The 27,272-nt window shown below is 45.0% G+C and overlaps 2 protein-coding genes across 3 annotated transcripts in view; one reads left to right on the forward strand and one right to left on the reverse strand.

Annotated features, from left to right (window-relative positions):
• The window catches only part of ISM1 (isthmin 1), an 81,315-nt gene that overhangs the window by 20,873 nt on the left and 33,170 nt on the right, over positions 1-27,272 (forward strand). The gene's annotated exons all lie outside the window — the stretch shown is intronic.
• Positions 1,247-27,272, reverse strand: part of TASP1 (taspase 1) — a 385,678-nt gene continuing 359,652 nt past the window's right edge. For both annotated transcript variants that reach the window (XM_082428637.1, XM_082428634.1), the window contains one exon: positions 1,247-19,388. In XM_082428637.1, coding sequence (XP_082284763.1) covers positions 19,283-19,388 — 106 coding nt within the window. In that variant the 3' untranslated portion in view covers positions 1,247-19,282. The remainder of the gene's footprint in view (positions 19,389-27,272) is intronic.

The raw sequence follows: 27,272 nt of genomic DNA on the forward strand, positions 1-27,272 counted from the left end.
TTGAGTGATGGCTCTGTCTGCTTTGTGGAGAATGGGAAGGAAGGATGCAGACATGTCAGTAGGCAAGAGAGGAAGGGACATGGACCAGGGTGGAGAAGAGTCGATGGCTAACAGATGCAAGACACAGTTCTGACACAGAGCCAACATGATGTGCTGATGAATCAGGACTTCAGAGTCCCAGATAACTTCCAGTTTTATGGAGGGGGCGGGGTGCAGGGGGGCGTACATGTCAGTGGATCTATATTGGACATATGGCATTTGAGATATTTGTGGATGTCTAAGTGAAGGTAATGAGCAGTGAAGTGGTCAAATGGACCAGGAATTGAGACTGGGACGTCGTGACCAAAGTGGTAGGAGGAAAATCAAGGGTTGTGTCACAGAAACCAAGGGAGGAGAGTGCCTTCAGGAAAGAGCCCTCCCGTTGAATGCTGTTGTCAGAGCAAAGAAGCTGAGGATAGAGAGGTGCCCGTGGGCAGCATGGCCATGGCTGGCATCCTTGATGAGAGCGGTTTCAGAGGCATTACGGGACCAGATGTCAGCCTCTCCTGGGTAAAGGAGCACATGGGAAGTGAGGAAGTAAAAATAGAAACTAAAGGAAAGTCTTAGGAAAGTTTTGCTATGAAGGGGAAACATATGGACATGGGATTGAAGGAGGGGTTTTTGGTTCATTTGTTTTAAGATCAGAGATACCAGGGCATCATTGATGCTGATGAAACTGAACCAGTAGAAAGGGAGAAATTAATGATGCCAGATAGAGAGAGGAGGGATGGGGAGTAAATTCCTCAAGAAGGCAAGATCGTGAGTGTGGGAATTGGCCTTTGATAGAAGCAGGGATGATCATTCCATGTAACAGTTGGGATGAGGGAGAAGGTGAGCGATGCCGCTGGGAGTGCAGACCTAGTGGCGGGAATGTGAGCATTACCATCCAATGGGTGACTCCTGTTCCCTCAATGAATATGCAGTGAGGACAATGAGGAAGAGTAGGAAATTTGGAGACAGAAGGTACTAAGCAGTCATCTTGGATACTGGAGAAGGCGAGGTTCTCAGGAAAGGGCAGTGGGCTTTGGAACAGTCCTGAGTGCTCACTTGAGGTCTGAGAACATGAATCCAAAATGGACCGAGGTTTTCAAGTGGGGCTATTTTATTTTTCCCATCACCCATCTGCTTGCCCACTAACCTAGAGAAGTTGAATAACTGGGTTCAACCAGAACTGAAGTTTTGCTGGTGAATAGATCAGAGGGAGAGAAGGGGGCAAGGAATGGTTACAATGAAAGAACATGTGTTGTATGAGCACAAGTAAGAGAAAGCTGAAGGATGGTGAGAAAATGGTAGTGGAATGAGGATCTCGTTGAGTCTGAAAACTAGGGAAATGAGCTGATAGAGCCTCCGATGTCTTCTTAACAATATCAGCTCAGAAGGGACACACATCACTTCTGCCCACATCAATCATACTTGAGGCAAGGTGGCTGGGAAATTCATTCCCTGGGGGGTGGGGCGGGGGGCTGCCTCTACTTTGGAACAGGAGTGCCTATGTTTGGTGGACAATTGGCCCTCTCTGCCTTATTGCTCACGGTGGCTTGTGCTTTCAGGACTTTGTATGTATACTTCTGGGTACCACACCTGGACCTGGGCTGTCATCTGTTTGCCTTCTTCCTGGCTCACCTCTCGGTTTTCTCATCACATGACCAATAACTGACTATTATCTGCCATGCAGCCCATCACTTCTCAGAAAACAAGGCCTGAGTCAAGAAAAAACCTAGTCCTTCCCCAGTGCCAAAACCCAGGGGAGAAATTAAGCATGCCCAGAATTTGAAGCCATATTCATCACCTGTAAGCAGCTATTTGCACTGTGAATATTTATCCGGATACTAATCAGCAAAACACAGTTTGGGTAGGGCTTGTTACAACCCATTTGACAGGGAATACAAGACTTGGAAATTCACAGTATTTCTGCAGTTAGAGTAGCAGGTGCAGTTTCCCTGAATTAGTCAGGTGTTTGAAGGAAAGATGGACTTATTCCCTCAATTATCCAGATAATAGGTTTGCTTTAGTGGAATGGACAGAAGCCTCAGAGCTCACGGTGTTTGCAGAAGGGAATGTTTATCTGTTACCACAGCTGCAGTGGAGGCAGTGCTCATACCCCACAGGTCCGGAAGAGAGATACCCCCTTAGCCAGTTTAAAAAGGTAACACTTATGAACAAGCGCAAACAGGGTACTTTTCTCTTTTCCTTCACTCACGGACAGGGGAGGTAAACTCAGGCAGAGAGAAAATTGGTCTCGGTCCTGGACTAAATGCAAAGATCTGCTCGCCCCTTCAAAGGCTGAAAAGTCTACAGGAGCAGGAGATGATTCAGAACAGCTTACCTCTGATTGGTTTGCAAGTGACAGTCCCTCAGCACTGAGAGGACCACCAATGTCACTGAGGTGTCAAGCTCAAGTACGGAGGCTCCGTTTTCCACTACCATGCAAAACCAGCCTTAGCTGATAAAAAGAGTGTCGTTCATTATTTGGACGTTACATATCTTTAAGTTCTACAAATTATGTGGCAAGACAGTTCTTCAATTTCTTTTACTCACAGCAAAAAGATGGGTGAAAAGAATTTAACTACAACTAATCATGCTTCATATAAAAATGTAATAGAAAGGTTAGCATGGAGGTTTATCTCACAGTTCACAGGCACGATATTTTCTAAATACGTCCATAATTCAAACATAAATGAAGAGATAATGAGATTTCCTAAAAATCCCTTGGCCAAGTTTTTTTTAACTCTCATTCAAGTATTTTGGTGCCACTCATGCATTTCTGGAATGACTCATTTTATATTGAGAGGATGTGTCCCCCTTTCCCAGGCCCCCCAAAACAAATACCAGTGTAAAATCAAAAGAGTGTAAGATGTGTACAAAGGAAAGGTGTGCTTCACCTACGTGTCAGCTTCAGAAGCATCTGCCTTGCCTGGTGTGTATGGCATTAATTTCCTGACGCTTTTCTATTGGAATGCCCCCCTGAGTCGCTTGAAATTGAAAATCAAGTCATGTTTCTTTAATCAGCCCTAGGAAACAGTGAAAGAAAGGTGTGGTGGAGAGGTTTCTTTTTATGAAAAGTTTCTAAAATCAACAAAGCCTAGAAGAAAGAGTATGTACAACTTTGGCCCATGAGTCTGGGATTTTAATCTCAGAGAGCATCTGTTCCTCAACATCCAGGTCAGTTAAGTATCTTCCTCCCTGTATTAGTTGTCTCTTGTTCCAATATTTAGCAGCTTAAAAAACAGACACTTATAATCTTAGAATTTCTGTGGATTGGGGCACAGCTTAGCTGGGCAGCCCTGGTCCGGGGCCTCTCCCAGGCTGATCCAGTGTATCAGATGGGGCTGCAGTCATGTCCAGGTGTGGCTGGTGGAAGACTGGCTTCCGAGCTCACTTGTTGGGTGAGGACTCCATTCTCTCCATTTTCTTGAGGGCTGTTAGCCAGAGGGTACCCTCAGCTCCTTGCCGTGTGGGCCTCTCCATGGGGCAGCCCAACTATGGTAGCTGGCTTCATCAGAGCCAGAGAGCACTAGCAAGATGTAATCCATGGATTTCTGCTGCCTAATCTCAGTGACCTCCAATCACTTTTGCCTCATTCTGTTCGTTAGAAGCAAGTCACTTGCTCCATCCCACACTCAAAGAGAGTGAACTGCACAAAGGTGTGAATTCCAGGAGATGGAATCATACTCCCCTCCAAACAGGCATCGGTCCCTACCTATTTCTCTTGTCCCAATGGTGACAATTCCCCTTCGCTCTCTGGTGTGGCAACCTGTGTCTTTACTTTCCCAGATCTCCTTTTCAATTCCAGTGTCTCTCTTCTCATACTCATCAAAATATAATAAATACTCAGCTTCATCTTCTTAAAAGTTGTTGCCCTCCCTGCTTAAGAAGTCCAGTGGTTCCCCCCGCCCCATTTCTTGCCTGAAAACGTGTATTGAGGAGCTGCGTATCTGGAATTAATCAACTTTTCTTGCCCTTTGCTTTATAGGCTGTATTTGCAGCCAAATTAGACTCTTACTAGTCCTTGTGGCCTCCCCATGCTCTTTTGCCTCTCTGCTCAAGCTACAACTAACTTCTCCCTCTTTCCAGCTGCAAAAATTCTGGACAAGCCACAAAAACTTTCCTGTGAACTGTCAACGTAGAAATGGCTCATTTCTAACACTTACAGCATTGCACATCCTTTAAACGAGGGTTACATTCCTCCTAATGTACAGTTATCTATCTATCTGTCTAATCTATATCTATACAATGCAATCATAGGTATAGATATATGTATATATATAGTTGTATATATACACATATATATGTATATACATACATATATACATATGTATATATACATATATATGTGTATAGATAAAATATACAAAACATCCCTACTCCCCACTCTGCCTGCCAGAATGGAGTAAGGCAACAGGATGGTAACTTACTTCTCTTTCATACCCCACGGCACATACTGTAGCCTCCGGCATATAGCACCTGTTTGGTAAAATCTGATATGTCACTTAGTGTTGTGCTTTCCAAAATGCCTTCCCCACATTTGGGGAGTGGATATTGTTATTTTCATTTTATAGATGAAGAAACTGAGACCTGGAAGGTTTACCTATTTGCTAACAGCAGACAGCAGCAGAGCCCTGATTAAATTCCCAAGTTCCAAGGTATCACCCAATCTCCCAGTGGCCTGGCCTGTAAGCAGGAAGTGACTAGTTTGGGCTTCTCTGTTCATATTTGTTTTTTTCTTCTAAATGTAAAACCACCTAACTTGACCTTATTTTTTAATGGAACAGTTCAGTCACTCACCAACCCCTGCACTGTAATGAATATCCTACTCTTTGATTTTTTTAACCACTCCAGGGCAAAGGATGGAGTAGCACAGAGATTTTTTTTCAATAAATAAATAAAAGACCATCAGGGCAGGAGGAGGGCCTGGATCTGCAATTCTTGGTCTTCTGTGAATTAACCATTTCGACTTACCCAAAACAGCAATGTCAGGAAACATCATGTTTTAAAATGTCACTTTGTATGTCTCTTGCTGTTCCCTGACTCACTTCTGACCATGAGATGAAGTAAGGTGTCATGCAGCTTGTAGCCTGCACAGGTCAGGAAGGTTCTAGTGACTTAGGATCCCTTTGCCAGATGCCTTGGCAGGAACCACAGGCATTTTTGCAGGAAAGTGGTGTGTGTGTGTGTCTGTCTGTCTGTCTGTCTGTCTGTTGGTGTGTGTGTGTCTGTATGTGTCTGTTGATGTATGTGTGTGTGTGATTGTGTGTGCATGCATGTTCACAGGAGGAAGAGTAATTTAAAAGGGGGACTAAGGCATGAGGGATAATTATTTCTTAAACCCCACTGTCTGGACTCTGTGGGCAACATTCTGAATTCAAAATGACTTTCAGTCAAGTCATCTTTGCACCTGGGAACTGTGAAAAGGATTGAAAGCTTCTAGAGGAAATGAAACTTGACCATGACAGGAAGTGACTTACAGCCCCAGAGGCTCAGATGTATTGACATAAGGTAGTGAAGTAGGAAAGAATTATGGTTTTCAAAAAGAAGTCGCTCTTGGCCTTTTTTTATTGCAGTATGATGTGTGTGTCCTAGAATAAAACCCTCTAACCACAGTGCAGAACTGACATTCATGCAGCAGGCATGGTTTGAATCCCTTGCTTTTGTGCGTCTGACACTGAGGAAAGCCGGAATTTCCTCTACGACTTTTTCATCCTGTGTCAGTATTGTGGTTTCCAAACACCGTGTGAATCTGATTTTCCAAGTTGCAGGTGGGCGATGTGTTGCTTATGGCAGTGGCTGAAAGTGCTGAAGGAATTATCTAGAGTCGCTGGGTTACTCGGAGACTGAGGCTGTGGCTGCCCAGTCCATATTAGAATCTTTTTTTGTACATGAATCGTCAGAAACCTTTATTCTCTAGCATTTCTTCACTCCATTCTCCTTCGATAACATTTCTTATGGCTCCACTTGAATTAGGGGCCTGATGTCCAGTAGCAGGTGATTATCCAAAAAGCTGAACATGAACTGTGTAGCTGGTGTATGAACTGACTCAGAGTGGCCATGGCCAACTGGCAAATTAGATATAATTTTGACAAGTGGGTAGATCATTCATCTTAGCAGTGAGACATCTACACGCCATAGGAAGCTATTTTTATGTTACCTTTTGCCTGACATACTGCTGAGGTCTGTTTCAGGAGGATCTCAGGTTTAGCGAAAGTATGCTCCATCATTTCCTGGCAGGTGACTTCATGATACATGACACCGTTGAACTTCACCTCTTGAGCCAGGTCCCGTAACCCTAATAATTTCTACCACTGTTCTTCTCATGCTCCCTGGGTGAACTGCATTGATTTCGTTTCCCCTTTCAGCCCACTTCTTTCCCCCTCCTTCACCCAATCCCAGTGTTAGAGGAACAACTTCTGATATCCTAAAGGGATGTCACATGATGACTTTTGATGCCATCCCTTAGATCCCACAAGATGTTTTCCTGTTCTGCATTACCAGCTGTTTGGAAGGAAAAGAAAAAAAACTGTGGAATAAATATATTTTCATCTACAAAGCATAGCACTGGCTTTGAATTTGATGTGAGGATGCAAATGGAAGGCAGGTTAAAAGTATATGACGTAAGGAAGAGGGTTGATAAACATGAAAATGGTAGCAAACCTTGTTATTTCTTAATCTACTTGTATAGGAGAGAAAGCTATTTATATTTGGGTGAGATTGGCTTAACACCATGGGCCAAACTCTGGTCCCAGGTACGTGTGGTAAGCCCATGAGCCCTGGAAAGAAGCTGGCTTTGCCTTTATCCAACTATTAGTCATTTCTGGGTGGATTTTTTTAGCATGATTTTTTTGGAAAAGATCAACAAAATAAGGATGCAAAGACCTGGAAGAAAAGCCACGTCTCACAGGGAACAGCGTTCCTAAGGCCCTTCCACTCTGCCCACCACTGAGAGGGATGGGAACAGGCCTGAGTGGGAGCCAGCAGTGAACCTGCCCATTTCACAGATGGACCAGGTCTTGGGAGCGGGTGCAGCCAGTCCAGGCCCAGCGCCTCCTGCTTCCCCATCCCTGGTTCTGTCCCCTAGACTGCTGCCGCCAGACCAGACATGAAGCAAGAGTGGACCTGCTTGAACCCCTCCATGCCCCGAGTGGATGGACACGGAGGGACCACACAGAGTCCATTCTTCCCCAGCAAAGCAGTGATGTGTTCCAGGCAAAAACCCAATCTGGGATGTTTTGGCCCAAAGGAAACATTTGCAACCAAATTATACACCTCAGAAAATAAATGAGCTTTCATTTTGGAAGGAAATCCTGCCAGGCTCTTTATTATTTGCACCACAATCATAAAGTTGGTTTTAATCTCTATAGTGGAATGCTGCTGAGTTGGCCAACTGGCAGGCTCTGGTGGTTTGAGTGGAGACCACTTCACCCTTAAGAAGGCGCGACGGGAAGCAGGGGGACGTCCTTCTCCTAAAACATTTTTCTCAAGATCCATCTTTGTTTTGTTTTGTTTTGTTTTGTTTTCTGGCGTGGTCATTGCAACTTCAAAGCCGACGTCTCTTTTCTTTCTCTTTTCCTTTATTCTCATTTTTGAAAATTCCTGGGGACTTCCAGGAAAAAAAAAAAAAAGACTTAATGTAACATTTCCTTTCTAAATTGATGAAAATCCAGGAGTAGGTCCAAGAAAGTCTATAATGGATTTCCATTGATCACTTGAAGGATATCAAAGCTCAGAGAGAACGGAAGGCAAAGGCTTAAGAAGCAAGTTCTCTTTTTCAACCTTAACAAAGAAATCGTGTGATTTAAGCCTGCTGGGAGTCTGCTTCCAGGATTCATGCCATGAAATGACCTTGTCAATACGGGAGCCAGGGGGCTTAGGGCTTCTGGGATGGCCTGGGTTTCAAATATTTTATACCATTATCAGATCAGGTACAGGGTAATGTGTCCTGATTTCGGGTTTGGATTAAGGAAGTTTCCCTACCAGCCTGTGAGGATGTGGCTATTCCTTTTAGTTAGGAAACTCCCTGGGGAGAGCTCAGAGAGGATTGAGCTGACAGAGAATTTTGCCCTTGCACTGAAGATGTTAGGATGCAGTCTTTGCGGGCACATGTAGTTTCACAGAGCTGAGCAGGAGCTGCTAAGGTGAGCCACGGGCCAGGCTTCCACGCTCACTGATCGGGCCAATCGTGTCAACACAGTTAAAACTCCTATGTTGTTCCCAAACTTTGCTGCACATTGGAATCCCCTAGGGATCTTTTAAAAGTGCTAGTACCTGGATCCCACCCAGTCACCTTGATTTAAACGGCATGGGGTGTGACCCGGACATCAGGAGGTGAGCAAAGTTTGAGAACTGCCGCTGGAGACTATTAAACCCCATGAGGGCAAGGACTGTCCCTATCTCCCCTCTGTTGTATTCCCAGCACTTGGAACAGAGCAATTGGCTCTCAGTGATTATATGTTGCATGAATAAGTGAGTAAATGAATAAGGGTTCTGATGCTCATCTGCCCACACACCATCAAAATAAATCCCTGCTAATTAGATGATTTCAGCACGTAAATATTTGACATGGTTGAGGGTGGAGTGTGGCTGAAGTTCAAGGTCTTCCTTGCCTCCATCTATTTCACCCTCTGCTTCTTCCTACTTATAGCATCCTGAGAATGATTGTATAACCTCTTCATGGACCACTTTTAATTTCTGCGATCTCACAACTTAGGACCGTTGATGGCTTTGTGTTTTTCATAGGTCAGGAATTTATACCTGAGCCACCCTGCTCCTTAAATTTGCCTGTCTCTCCCTGTAATCCTTTAACTATCATCCAGGGATGGATCCACACAGGTCTTTGCCAGCCACGCCATAGGGGCATCCTTCACCCAGCAGTTGGAAGTTCAGCACTTGTTCTCTTGTTCTGATGCTCAGGGTTTCCACGTCCCCCTCCCGCAGACACCGAATGCTGGCAGTGGATAAGTCGGCTTTTACTGTAACAATGTTTATGGAGACTGTCAGTTCTTAACCTTAAAACTGAACCATGCTGTTTGTATTTTTCCAAGTGATGGAGAGTGTGAAGGACTAATGAGAACGGAGCGTGAAGAGATCAAACGTGTGCCGGGGAATCTTTTTTCAAGACCTGGAACGAGCAAAATTCTGCTTGGGGCGGGGACGAGAATTCCGAGGACAGGGATCTTTTATTCCTGGGGCTTCAGGCCTGAGATCATGATCCGGCAGAGAGAGAGCAAGGTGTGAGGGAGGGAGGGAACCAGGACTGGGCAAAAGATGCTTCCTTTCTCCTTGGAAAAGCTAGAAACTATTTCCTTTGGTCAGAGAGGGAACAGATCCACTTGTAACAAACTGTCTCCTGACCTTCTGGAGGCTGCTTTCAAAATCAGGATTTTGAAAGAAGCCATTCATAAGTTCATGAAATGGGCCACGGTGGAGAACTTTCTGCCGACAGTGTGCCTTTTCTGTAGGCCCTGGAGAGGGTGTTTGGAGCTTTTAGTGACTGAATACCCAGGGCTCTGGTTAAAAATGGGTTTGGCTCTATCTAAAAACCAGTCCCTCTATGTGCAGACGTGGAGAGTAAATAGGAAAGATTTGGAGTTAAAGCAGATACATGGTGTTGTCAATGAACGAGGGATAAATTTGCTAGCGGAGAGCAAAGCTCTGGTTGCTACATGAGCCTTTCCAGTTGGGGCCTGTGTGGCTTGTTTGAAGAGACCATTTTGTAGGGTTGGATTCCTGGCAGGAGCGGACACTGCCTACAGGGACTTCAGACCCCCAGGGTGAAAGCATCCATCAGGCTTCTGTTTTCTGGAAGATCACCCTGAAGAACCAGGAGCAGGTGTGCAAGTTGGTGAATGAACGCTCTCCCTTCGAGAAGGAACCTTTGGCTTAGACGGTGACTGCTGTGGATGTGTTGGGAACAGATAGATTTTGCTTCTTCAACTTCACACGAGTCTTTGCTTAAATCTCCCGGAAAACTGCAAGTTAGGAGTTGGATGGTCTCTGATTGATCCTTGCCGATGGGTTTGCGGGTGGAAGGGCTTGATGGGCACCATGGAGCTCTCAGGTGAAAGAGGAGCCATCTGCAAACCATGGGAACAGTCACTTGGCATCGGGGCACCTGGAGAAACTCTTTGTCCGACTCTCTGTCTCCCACCATCTCTCTTCCACATGTCTCATAAACTGATGGATAATTTCTCTCGCTTAGGCCTGCCTGAGGGCCCCCTTCCAGGCCTTGTTTAATCCTCTGCCAGCCCCCTGAGCTAGAAAAGTTTATCCAGTTGCCAATCAGGACACAAGCCTGTCCTTCCCCACGGACCCATGCGGCTGGTTCGGAGGCAGACACACAGTGAGGGAGAAATCAGCCAGAAGCCCTCTGCTGCCCCATGGGGGGCACTTGCTACCCAAGCGAGCATGATGAGACAGGAAGGTACGGATGCTGGGGAAAGTGGGAAGCCAGTCGAGTTGTGCCATTCACCCTCCATCTTCGGGGCTTAGTCTCTTCACCCTGTATGTCGGTGTGGAATGTCACTTGACTCAGGGACCCTGGAGGGCGAGGGGCTCTGCCCTTCCCCTCACAGTGTCCTCATCATGGGGGGATCCCTGACTGCTCAGAGGGTCTCCCCAGGCCAGACTTGGTGCTTGGGGCTCATTTGCTGTTTCCCTGCTTACACTTCCCCTATAAGAAGTACACCAACCCTTTGAGAACCCTTTGTTTTCTGGAAATCTTTCCCTTTGTCAAAGCGACCCTCAGAAGAACAGCTCCTAACTACTGCTCAGACGCCCGTTCCTCGTCTTCCCCTGGTTTGAGCTGAGGGTCTCAGATGTTAGCCTGCATCAGAATCACTGGGAGAACTTGTTAAAACACAGGCTACCAGGCCCTACCCCAGAGACTCTGATTCTGCAGGGTGACGGTGGGTCCTGAGAATCAGCATTTTTAACAAGTGGCCAGATGCTGCTGTTCTGAGGATGGCACTTTGAGAACCACTCAGTTAAAGTGATAACTCTGCATTATTACCATATTTTCTCTGAGCTTGGTTAGGAGAGAATGGGCTACTTAGGACATCTTTAAATTAAAAATCAAAACAGAAATTAAAATTAAAGCACACATCTCCATATGTGTATATATAAATATGTGTGTATATTTATAGACATATATATACTTATATACATGGTTATATACACAAATATATGTTTATATACACTTATGTACACATAAGAGTGTGCATTTATAAATAAATATGTATATAGATATACATCTATATAAAGTCTTTGAATTATTTGACATTGAAGAGAAGCAAGTAGATTCAGAGAATGTTCAGGGTCAGAAATGAGTTCCAAAGAGCAAAATACCCGGGTCCCTGTGCTTCGTCTCCTTCGGAGTCTCCTTTTGGCCCCTGCTTCCCAATCCCACTGTCCCCTGAGCTCCACCAGGGCTGCTCCTTGCTGCATTGGCTGGGTGTTGAGCGGTGAATTGGTTCCACCCAGGCGGCTGTCACCATTGGTACCCCCAGCATAGTCTCCACATTCTCTCTCTGGGCAAAGGGAGGCACCAGGCATTGCTCATGACATGACTTGGGGAGAAGTGACTGTGCCAGGACTTGCAGTCACCACGCAAATGCAGAACAAGCCAGGAACCAAGCCAGGGAGACCTTCCTCACTCGCACACCCCGAGACCCAGATGTGGTTCCAGATATGTAGGGTGAGTAAAGTGTGCCTAGCCTATCAGACTTTGAAATCCTGTTTGTCCATTTATTCATCCATCCATCCATTCATTCAGAGGGCAGCAGTGAGGTCCTACTGTGTGCCGGGCTCTGGGCTAAGTGCTGAGACATGGAAGTGACAGAACAGACACAATCCCTGCTTCAAGGAGGTGACACTCTGAAGGGAGCCGACAACAAAGTAGAAAGCCTATAAATGGAAATGTTTTGGCTTGTGACAAATACTATAAAGGAAATAAGCAGAATGATGAAAGGGAACTGTCTGGGGGGAGAGACACTACTTAGATGATTAGGGAAGTCCTCCCTCTCTGGAGGTGATATTTAAGCTGAGATTTGAAAGACAGAGGAGAAAGTGGTGATGGTAGCCTGGACTAGGACGATGGCAGAGGAATTTCAGAAATAGACAAAATACCCTTTGTGCTGTCAGCAGGGATCAATGGACTTGAAGAAGCTAACATGGCTAATATAGTTTACCCCTTGTGCAGCTGAGTTTGCCATTCAATCACTTTTTGTGTGCCTTTATTAGCCAGAAACTGGACAAAAATGAAAAAATTCTAATAAGGTATAAAAATACAATAAAAAAAGTATGTATAAGGTATGGGAAGTAATGCAGAGCAAGGAGAGACTAATTCTGCTGAAACTCAGAGAAGCTTCACAAAGAAGGCAATATCTAAACAGGGTTTTTAAGGATGCTTAGGAGTTTTCTGTGTAGCCAAGGGAAAGAAAGTCTTTGCAGCTAGAGGAGACAGAGAGGTTTGACCCGAAGGCAACTATGAGCACCTCTTAGCCTCTATATGAGTTACAGCAAGGCACTCTGTCTGGGCAGACGACACCCCTTCCTCCAGTCTCAATTTCAACCCCTACTTGCCCCTCACCAGACTCTTTTCTTCCATGCACAGATTACACCACTTGCATGGTGGCCCTGAATGAAACCACAGGGAGTCAGCTGTGCCCACACCCATCAGGCTTTGAAATTCTGTTTTTTCATCCATCCATGGAAGGATATCCATCCATCCATTCACTCAGAGAGCATTTAGCGAGGTCCAGATTTTTTGGTGTGACTGCAATTCTAAAGGGAAATGCTAACATTTTGTAATTCAATCTTGGTAAAGCGTGGAGGGCAATGGGACAGCCGGAGCAGCCAGTTCAATAGGAAGAGCACCAGGCTGGGAGGCAGGAACCCTGCATTCCGCGGAGAGATACCCTCTCATGTGCCGCCCCCGCCCAACGAACCCCTGCACCATGTTCTGTAAAGATGGGGCATTGAATCCTGGGACCCACCTTGTGTCCTGCTCCTGCCCGGCAGGTCTGGTGTAACTATTCTCAGGACTAGCTGTATTTTAATATGGATTGTAGAGATGAAAATGGCTTTAAAACTCAAAAGACTAATGCACCGGCCTCCCCATCCTTCCCGAAGTTGGGCCTCTTTGGAGAGGCTGCTGGCCAGAGTCTAGGTCCTCCTTCTGTATCCTGGCCACTCTTGACACTGCGGTGGTTGAAAGAGGTATTGACATTCTTTCCCGTGGCTTCAGCCAACACAGGCTGCTTTCCCTTGTCTCCACTGGTCCAGCATGAACCCCATCAGCACCTGCCTGTCGGCCAGATTTCACAGTCATGGTCAGTCCCCACTGGACCTTTTAGGAGCTGGTGACTTTGGTAACATTCTCAGCTTTGGTTTTCTCATCTGTACAATGGGGGTGATGATAATTGTACCCATCTGGTGGGGAGCTTCGGGAGACATTGATTGAGATGATCCATAAAGAGTGTTTGGACAAGACTATGGCACAACACTGGAAAAGATGGTGGAGGTGGAGGTGGAGGTGGAGGTTTGGACTAGGGAAGGTGGGAGCTGGGCCTGAGAAGAAAACATTCAAGAGAAAAGATAACAAGGTAAGAGTGAGTCCTAGGAAAGACCAATGGGAGAGGGGATAATAAAGGGGAGAAAAGAAATGTTTTTATTACAGAGATGCTCCTCATTTTAGAGGTGAGAACACTAGGTCACAGGGAAATAATGGGCAGAGTGGAGGCCCTCGTGTTTCAAATACCATATTTTCCTGCATCGTTTAATTGTTCAGAAAATAGCAGTAACAGAAGCTTGGTGTCTTTAAGAAATCTCTGTGACCTTGCCAACTGCCATTTCTCTATGATTCCCTTTCTATTTTATTATTTTCCCTTGTGTTCTTGGTAGTTATATAAGTTCCGTAGATAAGTCGCCTGCATACAGAAAGGGGCACAAATCATACGTGTACAGCTCAACAAATTCCCCTAAGTGAACACATCGTGTAACCAGCTGCCAGGTCAAGAAACAGAATATGGCTGCTCCTTCCAGACACCCCCCTCCCCGGGCTCCCCTCTGGTCACCAGCACCCCCAGGGTCACCACTGTCCTCACTTCTAACAACATTGGTTAGTTTTACCTGCTTTTCAACTTTATATAAATGGAATCATATGTTTTATCTGGATTGTTCAACATTTCATTTGAAAACTTCATTGATAATATTCCATTCTATAACTATTGTATGCATACACCTTCCTTATACGTTCTACTGTAGATGGCCATTTGGGTCCCTGTCACTTTCAAAGTTCACCCCAAATGCTTAGCAAATCTCAGGAGGAATGTGATGACCCCAAAAGCTAATATCCAAAGCGATAGTTTGGAACCTGGCTCTTTGTGACCTACTTTCTCCATTCTCTGCCTCATCTGGCCCATCGAAATAACTCCCATAACGTTTGCATGAAGTGCTATGTGCCATTTCATTCCTGTCTTCTTCCATCACGAGTTTGCTGCCATTATTGTAATTCAGCCTCATTATACCAACTGTTTTTGTTGACCAGCACTAACTGGACCTGTGAAGTCATCAGCCTGCACAAGCCAAGCAGCTTTGGGCTGGACTGGTATCTAGATAGGAGTTTTCCTAAGAAAATGCGGCCAGGACCCCCTTACCAAACAAAGTAGGGGAGCAGAGTTGAGGATTAAATCAACAGTGCACTGCAGGCCAGTGTGCCTGAACCAGGCCTCTTGGACCTGTTACCTGGGCGAGGGCTGCAGTTGGGGGAAGATGGGAACTCCAGGGTGGCTGCAGATCCTTTTACTCTAAATAAGACCTCCAGGAGAGAAATTAGGACGGCACCACGCAGTGGAAGGAACGGGGCTGTGGTGCCTACTTGCCAGCCAGGGGCCTCTGGGATTCAATTTCTTTCTCCCTGGAACACCAGCGCTCATGTCTCCTTCAAAGGGATGTTGTGAAGATTAGATCTAACTTCCAGTGCCTGGCCTGGGTGATAGTGTGGTTTCTCCCAGACATGTCCTGTGTGCTCAGTATCTTCCATTCACCTCTCGAGATCCACCTTTCACCCTTCTCCATCCTAACTTGTGCCTCAGATGTGTGATCGGAATGTATCCCATCAACGGGCTCCCTTGCTCTTGAGCTTCTGTTTGGACTTGGCCAATGGTGAAGGTGGCAAGAGAGGAGAGGAAGAGGAGAGGGAGGTTGCAGTATTTAGTAAGGCCCCCATGCACGTGTGCGTGCACACACACACACACAGCCACACCTCTCTCTCCCTTTGGGGAAGAGTAACCTCTCCCTTTCCTTGCCTCTTCAGGCCTGGGAGTGTAAGATCTCCCTGGCTTTCCTGGCCATACTGTAGCATCTTTGGTGGTTTCCAGCCTCTTTGTCCAGACATCTGTCAATTGTTCTTTCATTAAGCTCCCTTGGTCACCCATACATACCTCAGTGCCATCCATTTGCTGCCCAGATTTGGATGGATACACCCTAGTACCGTGATGTTTATCCTGGGGAGAGTAGTAACATGTAAGCACGTGCTCTATCGTGCCCCCCTTTCATGACCATCCCCAAAAGAAAGCCCCTGAGAAACTTTCTCTTCTCTTTCCTTGAAGCTCAGCTAACTGAGTTCTAGTGGAAGAATGATCTTTGTTGAGAAAAAAACTAGTAGGTGCTTTGTTTCTCTAAGGTCAGAGTAGGAAATTGTATGGGGGAAGGGAGGTAATAAAATGGTTGAAAGTGGGGAGGGGGGGTGTGCCCTCTGCCATCTGACACTTGGCCTTCTGCCCTCCCCAGTAAAAGGAGAAACCCACAAAAAGTCCTGCTCACAAACTGTTCTTCTCCATACTTATTTCAGCTTGTTAGTGCATTGGACCGGTATCTATTGATAGATAGGGGTCTTTTAGAGAAAATGAAAGAAGAATATGTGGTGATTGTTAAAGATTCAGTAGACGGTGAGTTGTGGAATCATAATTAGAAGTATGGATCATTTTACTTCCTGACGCTGAACTCTTTCACTCCCAGAGAATTTCCCACTTTCTACCTGGCATTTTATATGTAAGCATTTCTTAACTTCCCCACTGGAGTCTGAAGTCCTTCAAGACAAAACCTTCTCCAAATATGACTTTCATAATGTTAAAAATGTCTCATATAAAGTGAATACATAGCAAAGGTTTATTTAACTAATTAGTGAGGGAACTAGGGACATGCTAATTCTAGTTCAGAGCATGTGAGGAACAGATATTTATAAAATTAGTGGGGAAAATCATGACAAAGTAAATTTGCGAGTTAGAACCAAAACTGGTTAATGTCCTATAGGGCAATAACACAGTAAGCTTTGAGTTATTGTTTCTTTTTCTCCCAGTTTTATTGAAATGTAATTGATATATAACATTGCATAAGTTGCAGGTGTACAACATAATGATTTGATATATGATTTTTTTTAATTAATTAATTTATTTGGTTGTGCTGGGTCTTAGTTGTTGCATGTGGGCTCCTTAGTTGTGGCATGCGAACTCTTAGTTGCGGCATGCATGTGGGATCTAGTTCCCTGGCCAGGGATTGAACCCAGGCCCCCTGCATTGGGAGCGCAGAGTCTTAGCCACTGCGCCACCAGGGAAGTCCCGATATATGATATATTTTGAATGATTAGCACAGTACGTTTAATTAACATCCATCACTTCACATACTTTCAATTTTTTTCCCTTGTGATGAGAACTTTTAATGAGTTATTTTTTCTACCAGACCAAAAAAAAAAAATTTATATGTCTACAGGGTGAAAATCTCCAAGTTAGCATGTAACTTTTAGCCTAGGCCCTAAGCAACAGTAAACAATAAGTGAAACAAAGGTCCATTCTCCTAGAAAAGTAGGACAGGCCTGTCATACTATGCCCTGCTATGAACTAATCAACTTGCAATCATCCTTTTGCTTTATTTCCAAGTTTTGGATCATTTCTCTTAACAAGGTATATGCTGTTCAACTGTCTCATCCCAGCAAGGCACCTGGCACAAAGTGTTGTGTTGGTCAAAACATCCGTTTGGTTTTTTCCATAAGATGGCTCTGGTACCGTTTAGTTGTCTTCAACTTCATTCGAAACAATTTTGTTAGATTGTATTGTGACAGCTGTCATATTAGCGTGCATTTAAAAAAAAACTTACCAAAAGTGGTGAATTTTTGTGTAGCCATTTTAATATTGAAGATGGGAAAAAAAGCAACATTTTCGGCATATTATGCTTTATTATTTCAAGAAAGGTAAAAATGCAACTGAAACACAAAAAAAAGATTTGTGCAGTGTATGGAGAAGGTGCTGTGACTGATCAAACATGTCAAAAGTGGTTTGCAAAGTTTCGTGCTAGAGATTTCTCGCTGGACGAGGCTCCATGGTCAGGTAGACCAGTTGAAGTTGATAGCGATCAAATTGAGACATTAATTGAGAACAATCAACGTTACACTATGCGGGAGATAGCCGACATACTCAAAATATCCAAATCAAGAGTTAAAAATCATTTGCGCCAGCTTGGTTATGTTCATCGCTTTGATGTTTGGGTTCCACATAAGTTAAGCGAAAAAAACCTTCTTGACCGTATTTCCGCATGCAATTCTCTACTGAAACATAACGAAAACGTTCCGTTTTTAAAACAAATTGTGATAGGCGATGAAAAGCGGATACTGTACAATAATGTGGAATGGAAGAGATCGTGGGGCAAGCAAAATGAACCACCATCAACCACACCAAACGCCAGTCTTCATCCAAAGAAGGTGATGTTGTATATATGGTGGGATTGGAAGGAAGTCCTCTATTATGAGCTCCTTCCAGAAAACCAAACGATTAATTCCAACAAGTACTGCTTCCAATTAGACCAACTGAAAGCAGCACTTGATGAAAAGCGTCCGGAATTAGTCAACAGAAAACACATAATCTTCCATTAGGATAACGCAAGACCGCATGTTTCTTTGATGACCAGGCAAAAACTGTTACAGCTTGGCTGGGAAGTTCTGATTCATCTGCCATATTCACCGGACATTGCACCTTCAGTTTACATTTATTTAGGTCTTTACAAAATTCTTTTAATGGAAAAAAATTCAATTCCCTGGAAGACTGTAAAAGGCACCTGGAATAGTTCTTTGCTCAAAAAGATAAAAAGTTTTGGGAAGATGGAATTATGAAGTTGCCTGGAAAATGGCAGAAGGTAGTGGAACAAAACAGTGAATACGTTGTTCAATAATGTCCTTGGTGAAAATGAAGAACGTGTCTTTTATTTTTACTTAAAAACTGAAGGAACTTTTTGGCCAACCCATAGATGCCCAGAAAGTGTTTGTTGAGTGAATCTATAAACAGAACAAAACTCCATCCATTTATAGAGAAAGATTAGCCAAGCTAAGTCCAGGGCCCACAACCACATCAGCTGCCAGCTTTCCAAGCAGGGATCAAACAGTTTCCCTGGAGGAGAACAGAACAGGAGTCCAAATAAAAACAATCTGTACGGACAGGTGGGAAAGGGAACCGGTCCTGGTGGTGTACAGCTTCCTCTTCACCCCAGGCTATTGTTGGTCTATGATGGCTCTATAATTGTTTTATAGTGTCAATAGGGTTTCCCTAATAAATGAGCATTACTAGTTTCTGAGAGCCAACAAAGCCATACAGGTGCATCATGAATGTGTGAGGGAGAATTGTTAAGTCTCAGCTCCAAATCTTTGAAACACTGACCTTGGAGCTGTTAACAGAGCAGCACATGTAAATGATGGAAGCAGTAGGCAGGGGGATGTTTTCCAACAGATTTGACCCAGCTTTGAGTCAGCAGGTAGAAGGATGGGAGAAAGAAGGAAGCGTGCTCGACATTGAAGATAGTATTTGCACTTCATGCATTTAGAACCATCACATTTTTGTTTAACTTCCCCACCCTCAGTTTGATGTTTTTAGCATTTGGTATCAGGTTTTTTTCTTTAATTGTTTGAAAACATTTTCTCCAGGACAAGTGTCCCTTGAGGCTTCCATTCCTAGGAGGTCAGAACTAGATGGATTGAGAGGTTTTCTCTAGTTCCCATCCTATGTCGCCACACCCATTTTACAGAAGAAATAACTGAGGTCCTGTTATCAGTTAGCTTTTGCTAACTGATATCAGTTAGCTTTTGCCATGTAACAAACCACTCTGAATTCATTAGCTTAAAAGCACAAATGTTTATCATTTCTCACGATTCCATGGGTCAGCTGGGTGGCTTTCCTAGTCTGGACCGGCTCAGCTGGGGCCAGATGGTCTAGGATGGTCTCCATTTGAGTGACTGGTCATTGGCAGGCTGTTCAGTCTGGGGTAGATCGTCTCTGTTCCACATGTCTGTCCTCATCCCACAGGCTAGCCCAGACCTTGAGATTGAAAAGAGCAATAAAAAAAAAAATTAAAAAAAAAAAAAGCAAGCTCCAAGACACACTTATCTCTGCTTATCCATCAGCCAAAGTAAGTCACATGACCAGATGCAAAGACAGTGTAGGAGACAACTACCCAATGCATAGATATTTACAGAAAGAGAATCTGTAGACATTTTTACAAACCCTGCCAATCTAGGTGCAAAGGTACAGGAACTTGCCTAAGCTTATAAAACTAGGTAGGGGCAATGCGGAGACATAGACCGGGCCTCATACCTCCTAGCCTAGGACCCTTCCTCAACACCATGAGCCCTTCTCTAGGATTCCAAGGTTAAGGTCCAGTTCCCTTTAAAACCTAGTTTAGAGGTACTTGGAGCAGAAAGATTTGTGGTAGGTTTCAGTGATGGGTCTTAACTTTGGGTGTTGAGAGAAATCCATCTTCTTAATTAAAACAATAAGCTGGGCAAGGGTCCCCAAGGCCACCACCCCCCCCCCCAGGCCAGTCTGAACTCTGCCAGTCTTTGCCCTTCAACTTGCTTTCCAGGTTCTGCCTCGTGACAGCGGACACCAGCCTTGACTTGGCCTTGGGTGCCCCCCAGGCCATGTGCAGAGGCGCAGAATCACTGCAGGGGCATTCACCTTCGGGGTCTCCTTGTCCTGGGAGACAAGGAGAGTCCCCAGGTGTCCTCCAAGGGAGGAGACAAGGAGTCCTCCAAGGGAGGACTTAGATAGTTGGACCATTTAGGCACGCTAATAATTTGGTACCTCCTCAAACTGGGCCCCAGAAAAGGACCTGGATAGCTACCGCTCTGTTTTCCTTCCCAGATATGGAGAAAGCACAATTTGAAAAATCCACAATAATCCACACTCATTAAATATTTGCTCAAAGTTTGACTTAGAGGGGAGGCTGAGCTCCACATGGCTGAAGCCCCCTGGTGGCCACCCTTGACCTGTTCCTTATAGCCCTGAGCAAGTTAGTGCTGCCCTCAAGTTCAAATACCCCTCTCAGCAGACAAAATCTTCCCTCAGCTTACTGGGGAGCAGGTTTGTCTCACACCCCAAGAGAATTTATACAAGTGTCCCTTCTAGGCAGTTCCACCATTTGCCCGGAGAAGGAGTCTGGAAAATATAATTTTTCCATCCCCCTCCGTTGGCAGAGATGGTTTAGATGATGGCTGAAGGTTTCTTTAGCCAAATTGGCTTTCCAGCCTTGAACTCTACTTCTCACATGTTTTCTTAGACTTAAAAGAATAATTTGCGTCTCGTTTCTGTTCATTCTTTAGCCTAACAGGACATAAAGGAAATGGGGCCTGGGTGGTTCTCACTCTGTTTTCTTGGCCAGCAGTGGAGAAAGTACAACTTGAAAAATCACCAATAATCCGCACATTTTCAAGATCAAAGCTGTTTACAGAAGTATCCGAGACGAGCTAGTGGGGCGTTGACTTCCATTTTGTCAGCCGGCCCCAAGAGACTTCGATCAAGGAGAAAGCACAGGGGTGGGAGACCCACACCAGCAGCCCCTTCCCCTGTGGAGCCAGCTCCCTGCCCAAGTGCAAGGAGTCGGCCATTCTTCATTCCTTCCAAAGCATCGCCTGAGATCATAAGCAAGGTCACTCCCAAGCCCTAGAGTAAACAGCCTTCTGATACATTCTGCCCCCATAACAGAAGATTCCTCAGCTATTAGTCAGACTTTCAACAGAGGGCTCCATTCCCAACCAAGATGAAACACTCCTGCATTCTTGAAACACGATGTGCCTATGTCACTAGCTGCCAGGATTGTCTTCAGGTTCCGACAGCAAAGATTGAAGCACAATTCTGGCCACTTCCCTCTGCCAGGAATTTGTATTTTCCTGCAAAGGGGCATTGCATGTTCATGCTTGCCATAAAATAGAGCCACGGATATTTGCTCTGTTCCTGCTGCCTGAAGGGGTGTGATTACCATCACACACCGGTAGAGAGAAAAGAAGGTAGCTGACCTCACCATCGGTGTGTTCAACAGTGCGGGGACCTCCCCATGGATCCTGGTTCCTCCTCTCCAACACTGCACTGAATAAGCCTCCACCACCCCTGCTTCCGTTCCTGTGATCACCATCTCTCTGCCATCTTCCCAAGCCCTAAGAAAGAGCGCACCCCCTGAGAAAGCAGGTTTTCCCGTCTGAAATTCACATTGTTCATTCTCCTGGTTTTCTCTTCCTGGGAGCGCTTGCTCCCTAGCCATGTGTAAAGATAATCAGAGTACCCTTTTATTCTTTTTTTCTCCCCAAACAGGGAAATTTTTGCTCTTCCCTTTGAAATACCACCCATGGCATTCTTGAACCTATTTTTAGACGTGTGGAAATATTCCAGACAAAAATCGATGCCCGACACAGATAAAGCCCCAAGTGTGTTTATCGTGGGGAGAAGAATATCGAGTGTTTTAATGTGGAAGGAGTGTGGCCATATGCCTGGGTGCAGCATGGCTGCCTTTAATCTGGAAAAAGGAAACAAGCATTGTCGATAATAATATGCAGATGTCCAGCCCCAAATGAGGACATATTGCTAATTAGCTATATTGTTAATATATTTTAAGGAGAGAGGCTGCAGTGACGTTAATTATAATCTTTGTTGTTTGTTGTTCAAAGTCTATGAGACCAAAAGCATTGCTAATAATATCTTCTTTAATATCCTCAATAGAAGATTCTTGGATTTTTTTTTCTTTAGAATCCCACATAAAAGCCACATTAGGGGTAATGAGGCCTGTAGCCTGAGCCTAATTAAAACAAAACCTAACTAGGCCCGTGGCCATCATTATCATCAACTAGTACTTATTGGGTGCCCCCTGAGCTTGTGGAATTGGAGGGTGTGGGGTTTGAGATTGTAGATACGGCCTGTTCTTTGCCCTCCAGAAATTTGCCATCCCTTCTGCCTCCAAGAAGTCTGCCTTGTTGTGTTAATCTGGGAGTAGTTACCACAGCCTTAAAAAAAAGAAAAAAGCACTAAAACTGTCCAAGCCAGCCACAATTTGGTACTAGCTTGTGCCTCTTCTGGAGGTTCTGGAAGTGGTCACATCAGCCCGGTTTTTCATACTCCAGCCTTTGGTTGATGTTTGCGGAACAGGGCAGGTGGCTGGCTGCAGACTTGGGACAATGACGCTTAGCACGCTTCTTCCAAAGGTGGACCCATCGCCCGTTTTCACACCTTGATTGTCCCCCTCGAGCTGATCGCCCTAATTTCCCCTGTGACTTGGTTCTCCCAAGAACCCCTCCCTCTCTCTCGCTCCTATGTCAAATGACCAGCTGGCAACTCTGTCCACTGTGACCATGCTGACCTTGATGTGGCCGTGGTGGTCCACCTTGGTCACAAGGACAGCCAAAATGAGTGAGTCCACGCCGCAGGGGCTAAGGGCATTTGCTGGGCATCCTTGGTCTTGGGCCAGGGATGTCCTGGGGAGAAAGGACATGAATGACAAAGTGCCTGGGCTTGTTATCTTAGAAACTGTACCCGGTCTGCAGATGAGAGGTTTTCTCTTCTCAGCTCATCTTCACAGAGCTTTCCCAGGGGCATCCAGGGCCAGCCGATGAGAGCCAGGGAGGCGATCCCCACACATAAAGCTTAGCAAGCCTCCAGATGACCCAGAGAATGCCACTGGGGAAGTGGGGACCTAATGGAAAAGTCACAGTACACTAGGATAGAAAGCTTTCTGACCGAAGGCTGGTGGGTCCAGACGTCTGGGTTTAGGCCTAGCATTTGTATTATTTACTCAGTGATCACTTTACTAAGACAGCAGACTGGCACTGAGCCTAACACCCACTCCGTCCCAGCTCTGATAGCCTTTGGGCCTCTGCGCCAGGCCCTGGGAGGTCTCAGGGAGTCTGCACCCACCGTATCCTTTGCCAGGATCGCAGTGTTCGCTGGCCCATCTCCCCCTCTGCTCTGTGCTCTTCACCTGCTTCACGGGCTTCATTTTACCTGTGTTTTTCAATCTCAGTTCAAACTTTATTTCCTTAGACAAAACTCTACTTCTTTTTAATACAAAGGTTCAAAGTAAGGAGTTTTATAATCCCTACCTCGAATGGGGGTGATGGTTTTTCTGGCTTTCTCTCTTTTATGAGTATCATCATAGGCTCATGGAATGTCATAGATGCAATGTATGGCAGTCAACGGCAACCTTTTTGTTTTAACGCCCAAATTGTCTAATCCTGGTGCAGGGTGGGCCCTTCAATCTGGCTCCAGTGTTCTTTCAAGAGGACACCATTAATCACGGAAGTCTTCCTTGCTTTCTGACACAGCAAAATATCCCAAACTCACCTTGACTTCCCTGCCCAAGCTCTGGAATCAGCCATTTGTCCAAGGAGCTCTGGATTCTTTGAGGGCAAAGTCCTTGAACTTTAATGATAGTATTTTTGGATAAATTAAAGGAAATATTACATTACCCAGTGAGTAATAGATTTGAGAAATGTAAGGTATAGATGCTGAAACAATAGAAGATTCTATACGTATGCAGAGAAGGGGGTAGAGGGCAGATTTGGAAAAGGATATTATGAAAATTAGCAACAGAGCTGAGCTGGCTGCCATTGTGAAGGTCATGGTGATGATTCACTATATGCCCTGTTGGTACCTCCTTCAGCTGAGGATGGTACCCAATCTTGAGTCACTTTGCTGAACAGGGCTTTTCCCTTTTTATTGGTGGTCACGGCTCTCAAATTAGAATCATACAGGGAACATTGCTACTAGGGCTGCAGTATTGTCAATACTACTGTTTGTATCAAGGGTACAAGAAGTTCAGAGGTCATCATTCCAGGACTAGTATGAAGGCTCTACCATGCTATCGGGGACCCCGGCTCCTCTATCTTTCCATTCAGCCACCTTTAGCGTATATCTTCAACCTCTTGCCAGTGGCATCATTTCATTTCCAACACTACTATCCACACTTCAGCCAGGAGAAAATGGAAGACAGAAAAGAGGCAAAAGGCAAACTGACTCTGCCTTCTGTCCAATAGTACCATCAGGCACCTTCCACTTACATCTCATTGGGTAGAACTGTGTCACATGGTCATCCCTAGCTGCAGTGGATGCTAGGACATGTAGTTTTAGCCAGGCACGTTGCCACCTGAAATAAACACTGAGTAAAAAAAAAAAGTGGGGAATGGATATTGGGGAGGAAACTGCAATATCTGCCACAATAATACTGCCATCTAAGGCAAAACACCAGGCTGCATGAGCATGGAGCCTATTTTATAATTGTATTATTATTGTTAACATTTTACAATATTATTACTTTATTCCTATTTTAAATAAGAATAAGTTGTAAAATAATGGAGGGGCAGGAGCTATGCCCAAAGATGGGGAGCGTTAAGCAGCAGCTGGATAATTTGGCCACCATAGGTCACCTTCCTTGGCAGTGGAACACTGCATGCATATAAACTACTAACTAGCTTTAGTTCTTCTATCTTTCTTTATTGGTAATCACAGCTCGCAGATTAGAGAGAACGTTGCTCCTGGAGCTGCAGCATTGTCACAGATTGAAAGTCAACTCAAAGGCACATTGTGGGTAAAGAAATATTTTCCCAAACTGAGCAGATGCCCTCATGTCACTTGAATTTAAACAAAATGAATCCTGCAGCACCTTGGAAAGAATGGTGATATTTCTTTTCTTCAATCCCTGGACTGTCCAAAGCTCACGTCTTCAGAGAAGAATGTCTGCTTTTCTGAATAACATACAAACTGTTTAAATCTTCATTTTGAGATCCACCCTTCCTGAGAATCTTTACTCTGCTAGAATAATTAAGTGGAACTCTTGGTGAGTGAGCTTGGTCCATCAACCAAGACCTCCAGTGGGGCCTCTACAAGGAAGCTGTACAGTGGGTCTTTGAGAAAGGATGAAGAAGAGGCATTTTCCTGCCTTGTTAGCAGACCCTGTCTACTGTCTCCCGCCCCAGATTTAAATTCTTGATTACCAAAATAATGGTTACTCCCTGAATCTGGTCATTGATTGAATAAAGTGGAGCTTCATTTTATATGATTCACTGTAAGGCCCCCTCCCCCTACCATAGAGCTTCCAGTTTCTGAACAGTTTGGGAACATGCCACGGTTTGGAGGGAGCCAAGGTTTCCAGATAAATATGTTTTGGTAAAAATGCAAGAATAATTCAGATATTCAGAGATCGTGATTAGCATTTTTTATTTTTCCCATTCTCATCTTCCAAATGTTGTTTGAGGGGCTGGGGTATGAGGATCGGGGAAAGATGGAGAAATGCCACAGTTGTGTGCATAATTCAAGCCAAAACGTACTTTAGCCCCCGTCTTCGAGGCAGAGACACTTGAGGCCTGAATCGTCCAGCCCAGTTGCCCTAACTCTACATTTCTCTTTTCAAGTGTAGTCACAACCCACCCTGAGTTCTCTTGACCATCCTGCTGGGACAGCATGGGATTCTTCTTATTGTCTGCTTTGTTTTACATGGAGGATTATTGAGCCACAGAGAGTTTAAGGGGTTTTCTTGGTCCCTGTCTAAGCCAGGATCACTCTGGGGTGGTGTATCTCCTCTCAGGAAAAATTCCAGAGTCAGATCAAGAAACCCATCAGATTCAGTCCTTGTTTTTTCAGCCATCTAAGTGAAATGCCAAATAAGCAGCACAGATACCTTTCCTATCTCTTCTTCTAAAATACAAGTTTTTCTGGAATTCCCTGGCAGTGCAGTGGTTGGGACTCTTCACTTCCACTGCAGGGGGCATGGGTTCAATCCATGGTTGGGGAACTAAGATCCCACATGCCATGCAGTGTGGTCAAAAAAAAAAAGTACCAAATATAAAATAAAATATAAGTTTTCATAGTAGAAAGAGTACTTCATCACAGGGAAAAGGAAAAAGAGCTCCATTTTTAACACAGTTAAACAGTATGTCCCAGTTGCTACAATGAAGTGAGGGCTGGATTTGCAGGGGATCCCTCAAGCCATGGACAAGCAAATCCTGGGTCCCTTCTGAGACTTAGATTCCCAAAAACCTGTGCAAGAAATTCTCCATGAGAAGTCAACTGTCCTTACTAACACTGTTGAGGATCCAGGGAGAAAAACAAGGGAACAGTTGCATTCAGTTATCTTCCCCTGGGCTATGATAGAGAGGTCTTATGTTGAGGAAAGAATTAGCATGTGTCTCTCTCTCTCTCTCACTCTCTCTCTCTCTCTCTCTCTCTCTCTCTCTCTCTCTCTCTCTTTCCATGTTCTGGATAATACAATCTCAGCATAATACATTTGGCCTCTTTTGCACTGAGCAGTGCCTGGGGATGGCAGGGCAACTCCCCCTAGGACGATGTGCCAGGAGATGAAAACATGGCAGAAAGGTGACAGGAGAGGTGAACAAAGACACTGCCCCTGGCCACATCTCCTGAGCAAAGAGGCAGGGCAAGCAAAGACATGATGAAGAGCAGCCCGCTTCCCCTGCCGTAACTGCACATGTTAAAGAAGAGACAGCAGACATGCTTCTTTCTAACTCAGCCTCTTCTTGGCCTCTGGGAACATTCACAAACATGGTCTCTGCAGAAGCGAGTTTATTCCTCGCAGTCCCATGTCTGTTTAAAGAGAGGAAAATCCATCCCCGCAGGTCAGCTCTCTAATAAGATCATTACCCACTGCATGTGTTTCATCCTCAGGCCATTCTTGACCTTGGGTACTCAGAGTCGGGAGTGTTTTGATACCAGGTGTAACCCCTTGACTGGGTCAAAGACACTGCTGTGAGAGGGGGCAGGGTGTGTGTGTGGAGGCAATGTGCTGGAATATTCACTCCAAAACCCCCAAACATGCCCAAGAATAACAAGAACATTAACCACTGACCCAAACACTGGTGAAATTCTATCTCCACATCTCCCTCCACCAGTAAACGTGAAAATGCTATCCCTGAAGGGATGGAGGAA

Source organism: Balaenoptera physalus (genome assembly GCF_965194825.1).
Source record: "Balaenoptera physalus genome assembly, chromosome: 16".
Classification (NCBI taxonomy): Eukaryota; Metazoa; Chordata; class Mammalia; order Artiodactyla; family Balaenopteridae; genus Balaenoptera; species Balaenoptera physalus.